This window comes from Cuculus canorus, chromosome 9 (genome assembly GCF_017976375.1).
Source record: "Cuculus canorus isolate bCucCan1 chromosome 9, bCucCan1.pri, whole genome shotgun sequence".
Lineage (NCBI taxonomy): Eukaryota > Metazoa > Chordata > Aves > Cuculiformes > Cuculidae > Cuculus > Cuculus canorus.
The window spans coordinates 21200498-21223353 of record NC_071409.1 but is presented as its reverse complement, the minus strand read 5'-3'; the positions used below and the strand labels follow the sequence as shown (position 1 = coordinate 21223353).

At 42.0% G+C, this 22856-nt stretch overlaps 1 protein-coding gene across 1 annotated transcript in view; it reads left to right on the top strand.

Annotated features, from left to right (window-relative positions):
* LOC104063822 (multiple epidermal growth factor-like domains protein 6) overlaps positions 1–22856 on the top strand; it is a 194697-nt gene that overhangs the window by 140022 nt on the left and 31819 nt on the right. The window contains exons 8-22 of the mRNA XM_054074867.1: positions 247–369; positions 2243–2380; positions 4456–4578; positions 5138–5260; positions 6167–6325; positions 8572–8703; positions 10626–10754; positions 11096–11224; positions 12039–12173; positions 13188–13322; positions 13768–13893; positions 15017–15148; positions 16050–16178; positions 17798–17929; positions 20973–21101. Coding sequence (XP_053930842.1) covers positions 247–369; positions 2243–2380; positions 4456–4578; positions 5138–5260; positions 6167–6325; positions 8572–8703; positions 10626–10754; positions 11096–11224; positions 12039–12173; positions 13188–13322; positions 13768–13893; positions 15017–15148; positions 16050–16178; positions 17798–17929; positions 20973–21101 — 1974 coding nt within the window. The remainder of the gene's footprint in view (positions 1–246; positions 370–2242; positions 2381–4455; positions 4579–5137; positions 5261–6166; positions 6326–8571; positions 8704–10625; positions 10755–11095; positions 11225–12038; positions 12174–13187; positions 13323–13767; positions 13894–15016; positions 15149–16049; positions 16179–17797; positions 17930–20972; positions 21102–22856) is intronic.

The window sequence follows — 22856 nt, the reverse complement described above, 5'->3', positions numbered from 1 at the left end:
GTCTGATATTGTAAATATTCATGTTGAAAGGTTCAAGGTCAGTGGTGTTTAGAAAAAAAGATTATTTTGGAGAATAATATTATGAGTTCAGTGCTCCTACATTCATCAGATGCTGTCATTTGCAGACTAACATCAGGATGCTCTTTTCAGTGGATGCTTGGAAGTACACCCATGTGCATGTAGAGCAGTATTATTTTTTATTTTAATATCCAAATGAATGCCTCTGCCTTCCTCTCTGCTTCACAGACATTGATGAGTGTGCAGAAGGGAGAGCCAGGTGTGCTCATCGTTGTGTGAACAATCTGGGGTCCTTCACCTGTGTCTGTAATCCCGGCTTTGAGCTGGGGGCTGATGGAAAGCAGTGCTACCGTAAGTGACACTTTTACAGCTACGCATTTCAGGCTATCTTATCTGCAAACTGCTATGCTTCATTTTTAATTCAGTTGGATTAGCACTCCCAGCAGAAAAAAAATGTATGCAAACGCTCAAGCTTAATACTATTTTCTTCATCTACTTTCTGCTGCTGCTGGTTTTGCAGGTTGATACATTCCTAAGCCTGCGTTCAGACCTTAATTACTGCATTTCAAAGAGCAAATAGCCCTCTTGGCTTACCTTCAGTCTGGCAAATTCTGTTGCAGAGATACCAAAATATTGGTTTTCTGTGAAATGTATTCATTCCTTTCCTTCTCCGAAATTTTAATTTGCTGCATCTGATGCAAAAGAAAGCTGACATGATGTTCCGCTCTTGTCTTTATCTGTCTGGGTTTACTGATGTTTCTCCTGAGACTGACACTGTTAAGTAGATGCTTAAAGAAAAAAAAGAAAGAGGATGACAAATTACTTGAACAACTAAAGTTTCCCAAACTAAAATGATGCTGAGTCCTGTTGTCTTCCCTCCCATACTTACCTCTTGCCAGTGGGGTTTCTTAACGCTACTTTTCTTGAGAAGGGGACTGTCTCCCAGCACTGTGAATTGATAGATGATCCCTGGGCTATCCTGGAGGGCAAATTTAGTTTAATAAAGGAGGTGATGTGGAAGAGTGGGTGTTACTATGAACCTAGCATAAGCTCACTGGAATGCAGACAAAAGCACAACCTGTTTTAGCAGAGGTGTGCAAAGATCGTTCAATATAATAATACTGTGCTAGAACTTTCAGCGGAATTTCCTTAGGAAAATATGCCGCATGTCAGAGAATTAATGCTTTCCCTAAGAATGTGTGTGCAAGAAATAATAAGGATGGAAATCAGTTTCAAAGCATTAACATGCATTAAAACCAAAACCCAATTATGTGAGAGACATCCTGCAGAATTATTTCATAGGTGGTTGGAACTGAGTAGTACAATGGCGGAAGAAATGCATTAATATATATAGACACAAAGTGATCTGTTAGGCGGATAAGAAAGTGGGTTAGGCCACTTAGATTTCATTGTGATTTTCTGATATTTTCTCTTGATGTTGAGCAAGTCTCAGAGGACGGTGATTCTCTGTGCCTTAAGTATAATATTACAGAGCAAACAATAAAAATAAAAACATTCTGCATTTATTTATGACCAGGATAATCCCAGTGTTTGAACAATTTACATTCTTTTTTTATTCTTCCATTTCCCTAGTGGCATGGGGAAGAGTTATTATTCCACTCTTACTGATGAAGAGAGAACAAAGTCTCAGCAGATGCTGGGCTGTCATGTGTCCCCTTGAAGGAACATCCTAGAGTCAAAACCTGCAGATTGTTTTGCTTCATCGTTCAGTGTCAGTCTCCACTATGGAAATATTAAGGCATTTGTGCTTGGTGAATGTTTCAGAATCCAACTCTTTCCCATTCACATACAAAACTGAAAGCTACTTTTTGGAAATCTTAAGCAGTCTGGGTTGAGATGAACCACCTGGGTTCCTCAGATGGTTCCTTTCCTCCTTCGGAGCAAGGGCAGAAGTTGCAGTTGCATTCAAACAAAGCATAAATCTCAGGAAACCTGTAAATACTCCTGTGGCAGGCAGACAGCTGCAATGGCGAGCTGGCTTCATGTTACCAAAGTCAAGAGCATCCAGTGTTATGACACAAAGAGACAAATACCTGGAGTTCAGTGGCTCCAAAACATGCTCCTCTTGGGTATATGAGTTGAGTTTATATTTCCTGCTACAGCAGTTGTCTTATCGGTACTTTTTTACAGAAAATTAATCCTCCGGTGACTCTTTCTCCCTGAGCTTGCTTTTTAACATCCTTTTGATTTATTTCTCCACAAGGCATCGAAATGGAAATTGTCGATAGCTGCCAGGACAGCAATGGTGGCTGCTCGCACCACTGCAAGCACACAACTGCTGGGCCACGCTGCTTCTGTGATGACGGCTATCAGCTTGATTTTGATGGCAAAACATGTGCAGGTAATTCATGACAAATGCTGCTTCTCCGTGGGAGGAGGGAGGAAGTGTGGCAGGTCTTTCTGCAAGGGGAGAATGCAGGAGAGCTGTAACTTCACGAAACACTTTCCCACACTCTTCCCTTTGTCTAGAGCTGGAGCTCCTCTGGAGCTTCCTCTGCTGCTGCTCCAGCTTGCCTTGTTCTGCATGTTTGCTGGGATTATTAATTTATGAGGGGAAGGAGTTCTGCCTCCCAAATGGAAGATGACACTTTAGTGCATCACCAGTTGCCATGACCGTTGCCGTTTTGCTCAGCCCAATGATCACTTTACTGACTTTTTTCTCTTCCATTCCTCAGCTTGTGGCTGGGAAGAAGATTGGTGCTGGCTGGAAGTTGTAGCACTGCTGTTCTGAAGTGCTTGATACACACACTCCACTTTGGGTTGTGGAAGTTGCTGTATTTCCATCAGATTTGCTTAGAGATGAGATTGCACTTCGGGCTGTGAGAAGTCTCACTTAGGAAGTGAAAGCAGTGGAGATAGACTTGTTTTTATTTGGAGAGAGGAGCTTAAAAATTCCTTCATGTTTTAAACAATTTTATGATATAATTTTTTTTGTTTATGTCTTTTGCTATGCAAGCTGTATCTCATTCTAGTTTAGACTTGCTGTCACTATTCCATTAAAATTTTAAGGAATAGTCGAGAAGAGGGGAGAGGTAAAATATGAGCAGGCATCACCGAACAGTGTAGCAAGACATGAGGAGAAGTAGAGTGCGGAAACTCTGATGAATGTGAGAGTCGTTACAGACAAGGAGTCTTACAACAAGAAAAGCCAGGCGCAGGAGAGAGGGAGGAGCAGGGGAACGCTGAGCTCTGCAAGGGCGGTTGGTGCTGGAGCTTAAAACCCAAAGAAAAGAAGAGCAGGGAGGCAAACTTGGATCCACAGCCTTGTAAGACTGGGGTGAGTTATGCAGTCTCATTTGTGTACAGATGAAAGGAGGGGGGGCAGCCTCCCACTCATACCCCTGCTCTGTGATCTGCTAATGGAGGTTTCAGACAGAAGCTGTTACTCTGTCCGCAGTGAGTGGAATTGAGAGTGCAGGGGAAGGGTTTGGCAAGGCTGAGGATGTAAAAAAACTGCTCCTGACAGCAAAAATCTCCTTTTTGTTGGATGCACATTTCACATTCCTACACAGACAAGGGGCTGTTACTAGACCCCAGAGCAAGACATCATCTGATGTACTGCGGAGGAGCTTGACTTGTGACATTCCTGGAAGACGCTCTGTATTCAAATAACCTGCATTAATCATTTTTGTGCTGACCTCCTCACCTCGATTGATTAATTACATTTTCTTTCTCCTCTTTTTGCTGTTGATGTTTCCTAATAATGTTGGTACTCCTTCCAAGGTTAATTGAGACACTGACCTTTCTCATCTGTGGCTGCTTGTCCGGGTAACGTTCAAAGCATTTTGCAGACTCAGCATTGACAAGGTGGCCCTTGAATGGCCACCGACCTGCTCAGCAGCTGCAGGGGCTGAGATCAGCTGAGAGCCTGGAATAAAGACATAACAGCTCAATTCTCGTTTCTAATCACAGAGCAGTGGTGTCACCAATAACAATATCCAGGTGGACACAGGGAAATATAAAGCAAGGGGTAATTAGTTATGTACAATTGCATTTAGCTACAATTGCATCTAGCAGTCTACCGATGTCCAGCAAATGCCTTGTTGTATCAGAGCTTTGTTTCACACTTAGTTTGCATTGAATAAAGTTGGACTTATAGAAATCCAAATGGTTAAATCTAGGTGACTTTTAAATAGATAGTATTTGTGGGGTGATGAGACCTAGTTGTTGTCTGTTTTCTAAATCATCTCATGGTAGTTAAGTCTTGAAGAAAAGATGCCTCTCCCTTGGCACAGAAGATATTGGCTACTGTGGGAGCAGGTAGAAGGCAGCTGCTGTCAGGATTCAGACAGCATTTTATGTGGGAGAGGAAGATGTAGAAAGGCATATGCTGAAAAGCACAATAGCTACCAAGCGAACCTTTGGCAGCAGCTCAGACCATATCCAGGGGCTGAATGAGCTGCCCTTTCCTTGCAGAGCTGGATGAATGTGAGACCGGAGAGTCCTGCTGCTCCCAGTTCTGCATCAACTATGCGGGCGGCTACGAGTGTGCCTGCAAAGCAGGGTTCCAGCTGAACGCCGACGGCTGCACCTGCGATGGTGAGTGCTTTCACGCTGGTGGCTTGGTCTAGCTAAGCACCACAGAAGAAATGCTGTCAAAGCTCATCACAGGGCTTTGTGGGAATTTACCTAGTAAAAGAATCAGGGACTGTATGCCGGTTTTGCTCGATATGGTTTTACAAATGTATAATTTCCACTTCATGAGACTGGAATACAGTAATAACCCAGCATCAGGCCTGGAGGAGTGGGGCTGTGGGAGACAAGCCAGCGAAGAGGAACTTTTCCTCCTCTCTCTGTGGACACTGTATATTGATGTGTATTAAAGACTATTTCTACAAAAGGAGAGCCCTCAAAATAACCAAAAGACCGTCTGAGTTTAACAGCTTTAAGCAGCTGTTTTCACATGAGACACAAACATTGGTGAAACAATCCATTCCACGTTGCCCTGAAATGTTTTAATATCTCCAATACTACTGATAAAGGAAGAGCCCCAAAGTACTAAGAAAATCAGGTTTTATTAAGTGCAGCCAGGCACAGAGTGCACTCTTGAAGCAGAGGTATTTGCAGCTAATCAGCATTTATATCTGCTTTTTCCTAGATGTGGATGAATGTCATCTTGATAATGGCAACTGTGATCATTTCTGTGTTAATTCTCTTGGGTCATACGAATGTGCATGTAAGGAGGGTTACAGGCTTGGTGTTAACAGACAGTCCTGCACTGGTGAGTTTTTCTTTGTATCTTGTAGGCCATTAAGTATTTCCCACTGATTTAAAACAGGAATTCAACTGACATTTTCACAGATCCTGGGATTTTGGGAGCCCATCTCCTGATGTAGCCAGGGTAGAGCTACAAGCCATGCATGGATCCCACGTTCATCCTCAAGTAATGGGAGGTGAACACTTAAATCCCCATGACATGCTTGAAAACCTAAACTTCATGTTTTATAAACAAATTCTATTTTGACGTTTTTTGTGTGCGATTTGGTGAAGTTTTAACATCCTGTGGAAGAAAAAGTAGCCAGATGCTAATTTGATGAATTCAAAGTCAGTGGTGTGATTCTGGATTTCTGTCAGTATAGCCACTATGGAGTTTAGCCTAGCAACTTGATTTTATTATCAAGTTTAACACCTGCTAAACCTTGGGAAGAGTTTGACATTTTAAACAACTCCTAAAAGAAAGCTAACTGATTTCCCATAATTTTTAAGGTTCAAATTCTAGTTTTTCTGAAAAAAAATAAAATTAGACAGCCAGTCTCACTCTATATTTGTCATCTACAAAATGAGCTGGAGTAATGATCTTCATTAACAAAAAATAATCTCAAACATCAAGTGAGGAAAATTAAACTCCCTGTTTAACTTTTTTTTGGACTCTCCAGGACCAGAATTTATTTCCAGAAGAAAGGAAAGGGAAAGATATTCCTTCCACTACCTCTTTTCTCTTTTTTGGAAAAGATTAACTGTTTATAAATAAAGATGAGAAAATGAATTGGCTGTGACTGCTGTGCAGACTGCACAGGGGTGTAGCTGGAAAATCTACCAGCATAATAAAAAACAGATGATGTAAATGAGAGGAAAGTGTCACAGAGGAAGACTTGAGGCAGGTCCTGACGGCATGTGCATCTGTCAGCCCTAGATGAGGAGGAGGTGGCTGTGGAGGAGGCAGCGGGGTTCGCTGGGGCACCGGGGCTGCAGTTCAGAGATCCTCCCCAGCTCCTTCACTACATGTTTGGTTCCCTCTACGAGAATGAAGACCCACGAGGAGAGCTCAACCTGGTGCACAGGGTCGGTGAGTGAATGAGTTTTGCTTTTAGCCATCACAACAGATAGGGAGAATAGTCTTGGAAAGATGATTTGGGGCGAGAGTGATGCTGGACCGATGGGTCTTCAGCCATCACGAGGAGCAGAGGAGGGGTGAGCATTAATCCTGCTTGTTGCTTGTCCTTCATGCCACATATCCCATTCCAAATGCAGCAAGTTTGGGGAACAGGAAGGCTTCCCTGATTCTGGCTGCTGCTGCCTGGATATGGTGAAATGTGGGAAAAGTGAGCAGCGTAGCAAGCAAGGGATGGGAGGCTTCCTGGAAAAACAAGGTGTCTGCACAAAGCCCTGGAAGCAACAGACAGAAAGATCCTGTTCATCCCAGGGGTGAGAGGATTCCATGGGTTTTCCATGCACAAAGTCTACTGAGAGCAAGCCCTTGGGAAATGCTTCCTTTCTTCTAGGAAAGGAGTGAGGAGGGGGGAAATGTGTGCCTGTTTACAAGCCCTTTTATAATAATTGGAGAAGTTTTAGCTTAAGATATGTGCATTCTTATTTGTGGAAAAAAACAACCTTCTGGAGATTCAGGCCCTTTTTGATGCTTCAGGCATATTCTCCAGGAAAAGCATGGACCCACCCACACAGAACTCGGGCTGGCCTTGGGCTTGGCACAACTAGTGGTGAGCACAGCTCATGAGTACAGACAGTAACACGAATGGGTGCAAATCAGCTTTGCACCTGGACTTCATATGAGTTCAGTCTTGCCACGTGGAGGTGGAACTTCACCGCTTAAAGAGTATTATGAGTTGAAATCCTGTGCTTTATTTCTGATGAGTGCAGTATATGTTGGTGGGTCACCAGGGAGGAATGAGGTTTCTTTTTTTTTTTTTTTGTTATATATGTCCTGTGATTTTTATATAAGCTCTAATTACTCATCTGAGGACTGTGCCCTACAGGCAAAAATCAGGAACCGGTCTTGGCTTTAATAAAAATTTAACTTATTTTTATGAACAAAACTGTTAAGACCTCCAAAATCGCATAGCATCCAGCCAGACTCAACAACACTGATAACCAGTTGGGAAACTGATAAATGAAATAACCGCAGGCAAAATTATCAGGCCTAGAGACCACAATCAAATATTTATTGACCAGTTTTTGCATGTTTTATTTATGCTTAGCCACATAAATTTGGGTACTATCAGTCATAGCTGAGTGTCTGCACTTCTTCTAAAGCTGAGGCTTTGCTGCACATGAGGGTTTGTAGAAAAAGGTAATGGAGGAATGAAACCTTTAATGGTTTAGTAAGTAATTTTACCTCCCAAATGTTGATTTATTCCTTTGAGTTTCAGACATATTTTTGTGCTGCTATCTAAATTATAGAAGTACAGCTTTAAACATTAAGCTGATGTAAATGATAAACTATTTTCTATAGATTGAATGGACTTTTTAATGTAAAAGCATAATGTTTTTAATGGTAGCCTGTTTTCTTCTTCTAATGTATGAATTTGTAACCTGTCCCAAGCAATGGGATTCTAAATGTCTCTGAAAGCTTGGGCATTTGTTCAGCTTCAGCAAAAGGAACAGCTGGGTGCTGAGACCGAGAGGAAATCTGGCCTCGCATGGAAAATGAAAAACAACCAGCCTGCTGACTTACTGTTAGCTGAAATAATCTGCTAGCTCGCTTTCAGGTGTTCTTCAAAATCCCCTTCCAGAAAGTCTTCAGCCACTGCCATGAGGCTTCGAAGGCAATAGACTGACGGTGTGTATAGGACCTTAATGTCACCAAGGTATTTTAGCAGAGAGAAATGCTTATTTTCTATGCCTTTCTCGATAGACCCCATGAAGAAAAAACATGAGGGTGCACGTGTGGTGGGTGCAAGGGAGAGAGTAGGGAAGGTGGGAGAAGAATGCATTTTCATATAAGATTCGCGTATAAACTAACCCCTTTTTTCATATCCATGAAGAAAAAAAGAAGTGACGAACATGTCTTATGCTTTTTATTCTTAGGATAACACTCAAACTACGCTGTTAAAAATATCACTGAACTAGACTTAAATGGCACTGCATCCACCTACTCCAACAGAAGAACAAAAAGGATAGTCTAGCGAGGGGAAAAGGAGATTCTCTCCCAAGAAATACTTTTAATGATGTACAGTATCTGTCAATGTCATGCAGGTTCCTTCTTGCACTTGATAGGGCAAAAATGATAGGCAAGAGCTTGTAAAAGTATTTTGTCTGGATGCTCACTACGTCTTCTGTGTTTTTTTATTTCAGTTTGCCTTGATAACACTTTTGGCAACGACTGTAGCTTGAGCTGTGAGGATTGCCTGAATGGAGGCAGATGCAACACTGAACACAATGGCTGTGTTTGCTCACCTGGGTGGACTGGTATTATCTGTAATGAAAGTGAGTACAGGGTGTTTGTAAACTGGGGACGGTGTCCTAGTGCTGTGACAATGCAGATAGGTAGGAAATGGGAATAATCTGTCTACTTTTATTCCGTAAAGCACCCTAAGGAGCACCGCTGCCTCGTAGACAGCAAATTTTATTGTAATTTGACACATAAAATAGAAATTCTAAGGAATGCTGCAGTAAAAATATGAACTGTGAACAGTGAGGTTTCTACCATCCAGTACAGCGCAGTACCCCTTCCAAAGTACTTGTGTTGGTGTTCGTTCCTATTCCCTCTGCTGCTGCAAAGTGCCAGGCTTTGCCATGCTTTGCTGCTCGACATGCCTTGCTGGCTTTCAGAAGTCTGTCCTGGCAGGTGCTGTGACAATCTGGATGGACATAGATGTTAAACTTGATTTTTCCTTGACAGCATCCCAAGACATTGCCCCTTTTTTCTGTTTTTCTCCTTCTGTTGGTAAACTGGCTCCTGCTTTTGGTTTTGGGTTGGTTTTTTTTTTGTTTCCCTTTCCATTCTTTTTATAATTAACATTTTTTCTTGGGATGATTAATTTTTAATATTGGAAATTTTAGTTTTCCGAATTCTGTTGCCAAATCAGCCAGTGCCCTTTGTAATAGCATTTTACTTTCCTTATTTCTGCTTCCTGGCAGATGATTTAAAAGCACTTGTCAAAACCAATAGGAAAGATAGAGTGGTGATTTCTGGATGTACCGTGTACTGTTCATCATCTACAGTTTGGCACAGCTTGCCTGCCTTCACAGAGCAGGACTCGTGTGTTTGAGATGGGTGCTTCTGTTTCGTGGTGTATGGAATGCTGTGGCCCATCATACTCGGAGAGTCTGTGCTGTCACTGATGAGACAAATTCAATGAAGAATTACTACTTAGCATTGGTAGACAGCGATTTTCAGGTTAATTACCGTCAAGATTGTTTGAGAGGCATCATCACAAGAGCAAAAGTATAGAAAAAACAGGAAATTATTGATACCAACAGTCTGCCCATGGTTGTTGTGGGAGACTGAGTGTGGGTTTCATTTGTAAACGTTGGGGACGGCTGAAAGAAGAGGAGTGAGGAGGATTAAAATTATGATTTCTGGTCTACCTAAGACAGTTTAGGCTGTCAAATTAAGATATTCTTTATTCTGTTTTGTGGTGCTCTATTGGTTTGGGATAGATTACACTTCAAGAGAGGATCCAAATTCTTTCATTCATTTCATAGATAATAATAACAAGATTTTTGCTCTATATTTATAGCAGATATTCATGCATGTAATCTGCTGGAATTCGCCTTTGGAATTTAAAAAACTTTAATGGGACTACATTATTGAGCCAAACTGCAGTGCAATGAATTAGGCATTGACCATGATAAATATAAAATATAATCTATATGAATTAGTTATATGTGATTGCTTTCACACTTTTGTCTTGCTTTCTTAATATACAGCATAGTTTGTGGTTTTAGGGTAAGCTAAACAGTTTTTGAGAAAACTGGAACTAAATTTCTGTCATAATGAACCAAAAAAGCTGAATGAAAATTTATGTGAAATGTCAGATTTCTTAGTGTACATTGATAACATGTCAGTTCAGTCAGATGAGGGCTTTAGGAAGGAATCCTGTGCTGATGTGGATCCTTATCTGCAATGATCACCTGAGGAATTTAATACATTATGTTAGAAAAACACAGTGTTATTTTTAAAATAGTATTTGGGAGGGGAAAAATATTTAAAATAGTTATCTCCAAATATTAAAAACTCTGCTCTGATTTTTAAGCTTTGTTCTTTTTAGGCAATGTTTTTTGAGCCTTGTGTGAAGAGTAGCACATGCAGAGGAGAGTTTGAATGCATCGCATACTACTTTGCTTCACTCCTAGGAGAGGGAAAGATTATTTTGGCCCATTCATCTTCTCTGCTTTCCCCACAGCTTGTTCCCCCGGGACATACGGCAGAGGCTGTACCAGCGTTTGCAAGTGCCAGAACGGAGGCTCCTGTGACCCCATCTCAGGGCAGTGCCGCTGCCCACCTGGTGTGCACGGCAAGCTTTGTGAAGATGGTAGGACTCCCCTCGTCTTGCCTGGGGTAGTGGCCACCTGAAACCTCATCTGAAACCTCACCACTTCTTTCCTTGTGTCAGTCGAGGTGTAGTTGTGCATAGTGAATGTTAGGGGCCTAAATGGGAAAAGCCTCCATTGTGCGAGATGTTTTGTTTGAATAATAGGCAGGACAAACGGTGAGAGAAAGCAAATACCTTGTAAGGATGGGTTGTGCAGAGCCCCAGGTCAGCAACAAAATAAACGTGGTCTTTTCTGTAGCAACAACTGAAAGAGAGCTGATTTGATGTTCATGTTTTAACACTTAACAGCTGATTCCCTGTTGTGTTTGTGCACTCAAAAGGTTGCCCAAAAGGCTTCTTTGGGAAGAACTGTAACAAACCATGCAACTGCGCCAACAATGGCTATTGCCACCGACTCTATGGAGCCTGCTTGTGTGACCCTGGACTATACGGGCGCTTCTGCCATCTTAGTAAGTCCACATAATTTTTCAGATATGTTTATTTAACACATGTACAACATAACAATCTTAAAAGGATTCCACATCACATATAAAATGAGCAAGGCTTTGAGTTCTGTGATGAGCTGGGGGGAGTGGGAGGACGTGACTTTTGACGTGTGCCAGAAGGCCCCAGAAACTTCATTAATCTTTTCTTCTAGCAATTAATTTTTGCCATAAGGTCTGCGATTTACTGATGCACAAAGGTGAGGACTGTAGGCAGGGTTGGATTGGAGTTGACAGGTTAATATTAGGGTTGTTGGTGAGATTAAAGTCTGGTTGGAGCTGCCGATGTGGTTGGAGTGGGAGCTGAGGAGCAGGGCTGGCTGGGGCAGGGTGGGGCCAGAATGTTAAATGGGAATAAAAAGAATCAAACAAAAAACGTTACAAAATAGATGAGTCTTTGCAGTTACAAGTTTTGGTTGTCTATATAAGATTGAAAATTAGTTGTGTGATTTATTAGTTGTTTTCATGGAAGCTTTTGTCTTGAGTGTATCCAAATATTTTTTCATTCAGAAACTTCACCAATTTCACTTTGAAACATATCTGTTTCTTGCATTCATCGCAGATTGCTTAAAATGAAATGAATTACTTAATATAGGATTCATGTAAACTATATTTTACACACCCACACATTAATAGGCACTGTCATAGGAACGTGGATGTATTTGCTGAAAGTAAAATGAATGTTTGGCTTTTTGCAGCAGTTGCATTCTGCAGCAGTGTGCAATTTCAAATAACCCATGCATAATTACAGAGCTAATGATTCCTTTTCATCTGACTGCAGCCTGTCCCAGGTGGGCCTTCGGAGCTGGCTGCTCTGAGGAGTGTCAGTGCATGAAAGAGCACACGCTGGAATGCAACGCAAGGAATGGGACTTGCACCTGCAAGCCTGGTTTTCATGGCAAAAAGTGTCAGAAAGGTAAAATAGAAAGCCAAATTCCCTGTGTCTGCTTATGCCTTAGTCCTAGCATTGTTTCTCATTCTTCCCCCCATCTGCTTTGTTTGGCTGTTGCTGCTACTAATATATTCATATTCTACTAATTATTTTATCTGTGTGTTTTCACACAGCAGATTCCATGAGTGCCTGACACAGGGCTTAGAGGGGCATCAAGGAGAATACAGCTTAAGAATGCGGGATTTTTAGCGTGATCAAATGACAACAGAGGCATAGAAACCAAATTCTAATACAACCCTAAATTCAGCCCTAAATAATGAAGAATGTGCGAGTCTTCACTTTTGTTCTTTCCTTTTTCTGCACAGACAGTAAATAAGTGGCAAAACCTGTGTTTTATGGCAGCAGGATTATTTGTGAATGGTTTCAGTAATGCTACCTTTCCTTAGATTTGGAGATCTTCGAATTCAACTTATTCTTTGTACGTTTTGGGGGTAGTTCAAAGAGAATTGTATTCCACATTAATGCTTGCACGTCTCGGTACCCTCTCTAGTCAGTAATGGAGTAATGCAATAAAGATCCTTCAGATTCCTCTCTGGGCAGGCAGGAACGTGTCAGGTTTACGACACTCATTCTGGGGGTTTGGTGAGTAATAGCAATAATGTTTAATATCTATAGCATTCTTGGTGACGTGCTTAGTTCAGAGGGGGAGAGCATTGCTATCCCAGCACTGGCTTTGCACCAAGGCAGAGACCAGCAGAAGGTACAGACAGATAAGAAGAGTAATTCTGTAATGGCTGTAATTGAATATATTCTTAAGTATTCTCCCACTCTGTTTCTGGGTTGTATTTAAGCAATAACCTCTTTGAAATCTCCATGCAAGTGTTTAATAAGTATTTACAATTTGCTGTCGGCACCTCTAAAACGTACATTATAATAGATTCTCTGTATATTTCTACCAAATTATTTTATGACTTTTGTTTCGTTTTCTTAACTCTTTCTTTTTCTTAAATGTGTTCTGTGTCTACTTGCGTTTTCCAGAATGCACACCTGGCTTTTATGGGGCTGGTTGCAAACTGAGGTGCAACTGTCCTGCTGATGTTTTGTGTGACCATGAGACAGGAGTCTGCAAGCATTCATGTCCACCTGGGTTTCACGGAGAAAAATGCCATTTATGTAGGTACTCACTGCCTATTTCCCTGTGAGGTAAACATGGGGTTGGAAAGCTTTTGCAGGAAACTTATCAGATATAAAAGTTGCAAATAAAAGAGTTTATTTGTTGTTGACGCAAGCTGACAGTTCCCCACTGAAGTCAAACTGATATTTAGAGCCTAGCAACTGCTGTGTCACTCTGCTTGTAAAGATTGAGGTACAAGGCTGAGGCCATTTACTAATACTAGTATTTGTCCAGGTAACTGTAGTTACCTCTTAAAAGTTCAGGCATAGATTTTCTGGAGCCTTACTGCTGTTAATTCCAGACCACCAGTCGCTGACACACCGATGCTAACATAGATCACTTTGTACTAGCGCAACTCAACTTAAAACTGCTGATGGTGATGTCTCCTAATGTTTTCAGAATGCTTCGTTATACCAATCGTGTCTTTGGGTTTCTTTTGACCAGCTTGTCCACCTGGGAGCTTTGGGGTGAACTGCAGGCAGACGTGCAGCTGTGGAGAAGCACCGTGTGATGCCAAAACAGGGCAGTGTATTTGTCCAGCTGGGAAGACTGGTGCTACTTGTGACCAAGGTGTGTTTGGTGTTGGGATGGGGTAGTGAATGTCTTGCTTTGACAGACACAGTAAGTAGAATTATTCTGTTTCCCACTAAAGCTGCAATGCAATGCAATAGGCTTCATCTGCAGGTTGGCTGATGAATAACTCTTTGTGCAGAACCTATGATATCCACCACTTGGGATTGTTTGTAAAGAAGAGAGGGAGATTTGGTTACCCTGACCTGTCTGTCTGCTCCAATTAATAGTTGTTTCTGTGCTGGGCTGGATTTATACAACTTGGGCAGAGATATCGGGGCATTGCAACAGCTCTGAGTTCCAGAACAGAGCTTGAGATTGTGCTACCGTATGCACACGATGTGCCTCGGGAGCTATTGAAAGGCCTTGGCAGAACACAGCTATTGTGGAACCAGCAAGTGAAGGATCTAGAACAGAGGAAGGAAAAGGGGAAAAGAAAAAAAAAGGAAAGCATTGCTGTAGGTAGTTAAGTAAAAGGATGAAAAAGGTCTCAGGGACACTGAACTACCAAGGGGCCATGGGGTGCCCCTTCACCACTTGCAGAGCTCTGACTATTGCACATCTGAGGAGCATCTGCCCTGCGTGGACCTGGTTGGTGGTCACTGCTCCACAGAACAGGACCCTGGTGAAGGAGGCAGAGCTGAATGGAGACGTGGGCTCCACGTCACATTCCTCTGGACTAGATGACGGTCCTGCCACCAACTCAGCCCAGCAAAAATTCAGCAGCAGCCCTCCCCTCCTGCATCTGTCTGCAGATTACCGTCCTCTGCAGGTTTCCTTTGCTGAGTGCAGTAATTCATTTTTCACCTATATCTAAATGCTCCCAACACTACTGTATCAGAAACCAAACAAAAAAAAACAAACAGATGAATGGTGATGGAAGCTGGAAGAGAGCCTTTGGATCTGTCTTTAGATGTGTTCTCGTGTGCTGCAGTACATGGGGCATGTTGACTCTTTCAGAAGGTTTACTGTGGTAGTGCTGTAGGTCTAAGGCGATAATCTAACAGTACTTTATCCAGCTTCGTTTTACTGTTATTTTAAAATTCAAGGTAACAGCAGAAATCTATAATTGTCTTAAAACAGAAAACGATACTGGGGCCATCTCCTGTGCTTTTTTTCCTAGATTGCCCAGCAGGCCAGTGGGGACCAGACTGCCAGTCCTCCTGTGAGCCGTGCACCAACGGGGGCCAGTGCAACAGGGAAACTGGAGCCTGTGACTGTCCCGCTGGCTACACCGGAGCATCCTGCTCTGCACGTGAGTCCTCACATTGGCCTTCCCCATGGAAAGTTAGTTTTGCTTTTGCCTTCTTGGTGTTTTGTGAGATGCCTGTTACATTAGACACACTTATCCAAGATAAGTACCCTTTGGCTGCAGCAATTCCTGAGATTGGTTTTGACGTTATTTACCAGAGGGAAATTACATGTAAATGCAGATGACCGGCTAAACTGCATCCCGAATTGATGTTATCATTAGGCGTGACTTATGGTAATAAGTACTTAGAAATACAACGTGTAATAGACACAATACTTGTATTGTAATCCTGAGTGCTTGGCGAGAGGTGCTGACCAGTTGGCCCATTATGTGTTACTCTTGGCTTATGTTTGCAGCAACACTCCTTGATGTATATCATTAGGGATTAAATGGTAATGAAGATGAAGGAGTAGTATCAGTGCTGTCTCTGCAAATTCAGCAGAGACTGTGGGAATATGCTCAAGCACTGGTCTGTGCTGTGATGGTGGGGATCCTTACCCAGCCTCTGGATATTAAAGGTTGCTTGGGTGTGGCTTTGTGCTGGCAGTATAGACAGGCTCTCAGGGACAGCACTGCTTTGTGCAAGACCTCAATGGTGGCGTATTTTTTCTCCTTGTTAGTCACAAAATTGCTTTTGATGAAGGTTTGCTCAGCACTCTTTCTCTGCTGATTGCTCCCGATGTGCAAGAGAGGTACCCAAAAGTCACTCAAGCTATTCCTGCTTCACAGGCCCCAGACAGCCTAGTATACAAATTGCAGATCTTTCTTTCATTTTGCCTTTTTTATTTCTGGATTCGGTTAATGTATGTTTTAGGGTGCAAGGTGTTGCTGTCTTGTTTGAAAACATCAATCCTTGCCTGTGTTATTACCTAGGTGAAATTACAGTCTGTTCATCTGATTTCAGCCTGTCCTGATGGTTACTATGGACAAAATTGCCAGCTGTTATGCAGCTGTAGGAGCAGCGCTCAGTGTCACCACATCACTGGAAAGTGCACTTGTCCCCCTGGCTGGACTGGCCACAACTGCAAACACCGTAAGTGGAATGTGAATTCACTCCACAGGGCTCGTGGGTTATCTCCCAGGGACTTTGCTGCAAATTTAAGAACCAGTTTTGTTTGTTCTTAGTCTATTACATTTTTGTAATATACTTTCGCTAATCTTACTGCTTCTGAAATTGCATGTTTTTGGGTTTGCACAGCCTGAGTGGTTAAAATCCTTAATTATCTAGGTTCAAAGCATTGAAATAGATGGCTGATGAAGTGCAAAGTATTGATATAAGCTCTTATTTCAACACTATGGGTCCCTTTGCCCAATACCATCTGTCCTGTCAGCATTTTGACTGACAGACAGTTTTGTTTTTCATTTTCAGCACAGATTAATTTTAAGATTGACTCTCAAATTTTCATTTTGCTTAGGGGAGATTTATTCAACAAGTGAGTGGTATGTACAGTCGTGTGTCTTAAGGTCACTCTTTAACTTGTGAATATAAATTCTGGGAGAAATTTTGTTCTCTGGAAGAGCAGAGCCTCTTTCTCTTGACTTGAGCATCACTCTCTATATTGATGGTTGTGTAAGTGTGCAGATTTGCCCTTTTTCAATAGCACCATTTAAATGTTAAGCCATCCTGCTTGATGCTTTCCTTTTCCTGTTTCACATCTTTTCTGCTTGATTCATTATGTTCCCTCTTGCAAAAAGCCAACATAATACAGACCTCTTTCTAAACTTTATCTTAAACACATAAAGTCATATAAATCAATTGCCAATGTTGACAGCAGTAAGTTTTGGGCCTGGCTTCTCAGGCTTGGAACTGAAGAAAACTCTGGGAAGAATTTGAAGTTTCCACCAATATGCATGTTTTAAAAATCAAACGAGTTGATAATGTGTAGAGCCATTTAGATAGCTTTCCATAGCGCCCTGGGCTGTCTAAAGAATTGAGAGACCAAGGCAAAGAAAAGCTTTTGTTTGTGTTCAGGATGAGATATGAGAAAAGTTGTTTTGTAGGGATGACTCAGTAATGCAGCTCTTCCAACTGTTGCAGACCAGGCATGAAACAGATGCCAACTCCAAACCCAGGCTTCCATTGCCCTAACTGGCACTTTTATCTTTATCCTTACCAGAAAGGAAAGAGGTGCTGTGGTACATTGTTCTAATCACGTCAGTTTGTGTGATTTTCAGAGTGAAAGCAGTAAGCTGCATTAACAAAGATTGTGAGATGTCTCTGTCTGTTTCCATGTTGCTTTTCCCAGTATTTTGAGGAAAATATGGTGATGCTCACAAATCTGACTTGCTTTGCCCATTAGCTGTTCTAGTTATGCAGGTTTTTTGCTAAGTGACTCAATAGCTGAGATTTTATTTCCATGAAATTATGTGTTTGTAACTGTGGATTGATTGATATGGATTGACTATGAACGATTAGTTTTATGCGGATAGCATGTCTGCCTACAGACCCTTACTTTCAGCTGAAATAAATCAGCAAAAATTGTATTAATTTCCATTGATTTGTGCTCCATGCTGCAGCTAAGATTGTAGTTCAGAGTGGCTGTATATTAAGAAGCCATTTCGCAACTTTTCCGTTCTCTCATTTAGATGTAAAATAATCTGTTAGCCAAGCTCAAAGTTTATTCTCAATATAAATCCTGCTTTACATTGCAGTCTGCAATAGTGGCCGTTGGGGACAGCGCTGTGAAAACACGTGTGTCTGTAATAACAGTGACGGTAGCTGTGATCCGGTCACTGGCTCCTGCTTCTGTGAGCCAGGATTCACTGGGAAACACTGCGAAAGGAGTAAGTTGCCGCTTTGTCAACGTGGGGAATTTGCAAGACCGATCAGCGGAAATTGTTTTTCCTGATGATTCTCTCCAGGAAGACCTCCGGGCTGTACCGCCTCCGGTCTGCCCAGCGCATTGCAGAGCACTCGGGTTTCATCAGGGTTAGACAATGTCCTTAATTCCAATTCCAGAAAAGTTATTTTCAGACTTGCTTTGGACTCAAGAGCTATTTTTGATGTTAAGATCTCATGCGAGTGATAGGATTGATGTATAATTGGCTTGTGGTATGGAAGCCGCCATATCAGTTTTATTTAATCAGTTTGGGGTGTGCACTTTTTCTTCATCCATTTTTTTTTAAGGCCAGGCATATAGAAACACTTCACATGTACATAACAGAAGAAAAATAGGGAGGATTTGGGGTCTTCTGTTTGTTATCAACGAAAACACGCAGTGAACTTACCAGAGGCCCATGTTCTCTGCTAATCTCTCTCTAACAGAGTTCAATAGCAGATGCCTTAAGAGGATAAAATCAGGCATATAAATAATTCCTGATATGCAGGTTTCATCAATTCATCACTCAGGAGCTTCTCGAGACAGAAGCAATATCTCTATATTTAAGACAATTTGATTTTTCCCCCCCAATTAATGTGCCTATTTCCTTTTTTATTCTATTCAGACATTTGGTATTCACTTAATCTTGTGACAGTAGGTTGCATAGTTAAGCTGCTATTATTATTATTGTTATTACTGTTATTGATTATATTGATGTTGTTAAATAAATATTTTATCCATTAGTTCAGCAGTCTTACAGTAGCACAGATGTAGCTACCGGAGTCTCACAGTAGTGTAGGCAGAATTAACTGCTGGTGTCACAGAGAAATGTCAAAACAATTAATCTGGAACAGTGACCTAAGACAAAGACCCAGAAAAGTTGATCTCATGGCTGTTGGTGCTGTTGGCACAGAGGGAAGGGAAGAACAGTTTGTGGGAAGACCAGCTCCCAGAGAAAGAGCTGCCAGCTACACTGCTGACCTCTCTCAAAACTGCATCTTTGCAGACAGAAGGTAGCCAAAGAGCTGGTTGTCATCCTCTGTGGCAAGGTAATCGGTGAAGCCATGGCCACTGACAAAACATCTAGCAATGCCTAATGTTCTGTCTATGGGCTTTTTGTTTTATTCAGTCTGCTTTTTGCCCCAATTCAAATATATGTGTGTGCGTATATATTTGCATATATAAAAATGTGTATGTATATATGTGTACGTATAGGTGCAGGATTGTGAAAGCCATAATTCTTCCCTAAGTATTTTATGCTGCCTTGGAGGTGACATCTTTGCTATTCCCTGTTGTCAGAGAACTCCTCTGCTCTTGAGGCTGCTCTAGCCTCTTGCTGCAGGTCAGAGTTTCCTTTTGCGGCTCTACAGGCAGCTCAGGTTCTCCAGCAGGGTGAGTGTATCTCAGCATGCATCGCGGCAGCCTGCGCCTGCTTCAGCAGAGGGCAGATTCTCTGCGATGTGGACTGCAAAATCATTTGTGAAGTGTACTGACCTGTTGCCATCACCTTGAAAGTCTCAACTCCAAGCTAAATGCTGTAGGTTTGAAGAAGGCTCAGCTGAGAGCCCTACACCTGTTACTGCACTGGAATACTGTTTTCCTTGCATACATCCCCTGGACTCTGAAATTTCAAGTGTGACGTAGACACTGAGGAGGATCAAGCTTTTAAAGCAGGAGTACACTTCTATGTATTTACTCGTTAAACTAGTGCAGGAGGTACGATGTGCAGTGATCTGCAGCTTTGGGAGCAGGAGGTGATGAAATGGAATTTTGCAGCAGTTCAACCCTGGGACTGATTTTCAACTGTAAATGTAAAAAAGTATACTTGAACAACTCCACATTTAAACAATGGCCTGTTTTCCAACAAAGGTGATTGGAAGCAAGTAAATGCTTAAGGTACCTTGCTATCCTTCTGTCTTCCATTCCAACTTACAGCCTCTGTAAGAGACAGGGCTTTGCTCTCGTTGGAGTCACCTGCAGAAGTGACCAGATTCACTCTCATTCCTCTTGCTGACCACCTAAGGCTTGACATAGGCAATACCAAACCCACCACTTTATTCCAGACAGAGAGTTGTCTTTGAAGATCCTCATTGTTTTCTGTTCTCTGTGACTCTTTCCAGATTGCCTGAAAATTTGTGTTGTAAATGCTAAAATCACACGAGATCTGGCTGTAGTTTCCTAACATATTTAGAGGGGAGTTCACAAGACCTTCAAATATGAGTAGACACCCTGTACTATTGTGTTTAGCCAAGTATATCTCTCTATTTCAGCTCCTCCAAAATGTCTAATGTGAATTAGGCAACTGGCCCTGTTCTTAATTGATTTTCCTATAATCCTGGAAGAAATTAGTTTTGTTCTCAAGTGTTGTTTTCTTTCTTCAGATAGCTGAGTACCATACAAATCTTTTAAGACTCCTTACGTTAACTGCTGTGGAAATGCAATTATTAATCTGTCCCCAAGATGTAATGTTTTCACTTGAAATTTTCAAAGCAGAGCCTGAAAAGGCAGTATGCAGCTTTCATTTTGGAGCTTTCTGAAGGAAACCACCACATTTCATATTTTTTCCAACTTTCTAGGGAAGGAGGATTTGCAGGAAAACACAGGATAAGGCCTCAAAAGGAGGTGCAGAAGCTGGGAGCTTCCCCCCTCCTGGCTGATGAAGTCCCACAGGAAATGTGCACATAAGCAATTCCAGACCAGTGTGCTAAGTGTCATCAAGCAGAACCTGCAAAGTTGCAGGCTTCGCAACTATCAGAGGATATACCTTTTCTGTGCAGAATTTAGTCTTTCAACACCTTGGCATTTTTCTCAAATAGATCTTAATAAAAACAGCCCAGCTTACCTGGACCCCAAGGAGAATACTTAATCACATCAGTTTTAAGGCATTACTGTTGCACCTTGACTCTTCCTTTGTGAATAATAATTCCCACGTATCTAAAAAATTCCCTGTTGATCTCTGATCTGCTCCAGAATTAACCCATCATCTGGTTTTGATTCCTACACTGCAGGATGCCCCGAGGGAAGCTTCGGCCTGAGCTGTGAGTACAGCTGTCAGTGCCAGAACGGAGCTGCCTGCGACCACGTGAGCGGAGCCTGTACTTGCACAGCGGGATGGACAGGAACCTTTTGTGAAAGAGGTACTGCTGCTCTCTCCGGTCCCTGTTGGGTTTGTGCAGTTGGGGTTTTCTTTATGCAGTGAGCTGGTTATAGAATTTATAGTGCCTGATCTCAACAAGCCATTGAACTTGATTGGAAGATGATACTGGAATGTGCCCTTCCATGTTCCCTTGTGCTTCTGCGAAGCATTTTGCGAGTTGTTTCATACCGGGCACAGACGTGATTAAAGTTAGATGCATGCTTAAGATTCCCACTATATCACGTCTTTATGAAGACTCTCTTTTTAAGCAGTCTTACAATTTGAACACTGAGCAGGAATATGCTCGTCCTGACTTATATTTGCTTGTTCCTAGTACCTCTCTGAAATGTTTTGGAGAAAAGCATAGATCTGTGCATTTTCCCAAGGGAACTCTTTAAGAGCAAATACACTTTTAACTTTAAATTTAATAATTTTCTATTACCCGATCATTTGTTAAAATTTTGGAAAGGTTGGACTGCATTACTTAGAATGATTATTGTGACTCAGTCTGTGGCATCACCTAAGGAGGTTGCTGTCGTGCTGCATCATTGTGCAGATCATAAAAATACAGTCTTGAATACAACAGAAACAGCACGCAGTCAGTCAGACATTATGGAAGTTATTGAAGTGTAAATGATTGAAGAGTCTACAAATGATGATCATTAAACCAAAGTCACAATTATTTTCCTTAGAAAGCAGCTTTATAAGCCAGATTACAAAGGCAGGGTTACAGCTGCGAGAGGGAAGCGGCAGCACTTGCAGGCAGCTACTGCCCTCTGATGGGAAGGAAGGTGCTCCACAGCCTTAGGAGTTCTATAGCAAAAGACCCCCCCCAGGCTGGAATTCAGATATTGCTTGTTGCTCTCCTCTCATTCTTACCAGCAATTATTACACAAAATAAACACTGTTTTCTAAGTCCCATTGCAATATGTGTCCTATAATTTATGGTGTCTCCACTATGTCCTTTTAAAATATTATTTAGTTGAACTCTGGTTTTGTAAGTCTATCCTTTTTTTAAATTATTTTTTTTTATTGGAAAAGGAATACAGTTATCTGTGTTGTGGTGTAATTCTATTCATTTAAAGGAATTAAGGGGTATTTCTTTAAGAAACCTCTGCCTTCTCTGGCAATCTGTCCTCCCATATTTCTCAAGTGGATGGTCCGCAAGGCAGGGACTGAGGGAGCAAAGTCCTTCCCACTGTAAGACTGACCACCTGAGATACTTGAATTTGTATAAGTCTATGGGACCTGGTGAGATGCATCCCGGAGGCCTGATGGAACAGGCAAATGTAGTTTCCAAGCCACTGTCCATGATATTTGAAAAGTCAAGGCAGTCAGATGAAGTCCCCTGGTGACTGGAAAAAGGGAAACATCACACCCATTTTTAAACAGGGTAAAAATGAGCACCCTGGCAACTACCAACCTGTCAGCTTCACCTCTGTGCCTGGGAAGATCGTGGAACAGATCCTCCTACAAGCTATGCTGAGGCACATAAAGGACAGGGAAGTGATTCAAGACGGCCAGCATGGCTTCACCTATGGCAAGTCCTGCCTGACCAGCCTGGTGGCCTTCTGCAGTGGAGTGACTATGAAAAAAGTCGTAGAGCTATGGGTGTCATCTGTCTGGATTTCTGTAAGGCCTTTGATGTGGTCCCCCACAACATCCTTCTCTCTGATTTGGAGAGATATGAATTTGATGGGTGAACTGCTGGGTGGAAGAGGAACAGCTTGATTGGTCACATCCAGAGCGTAGTGGT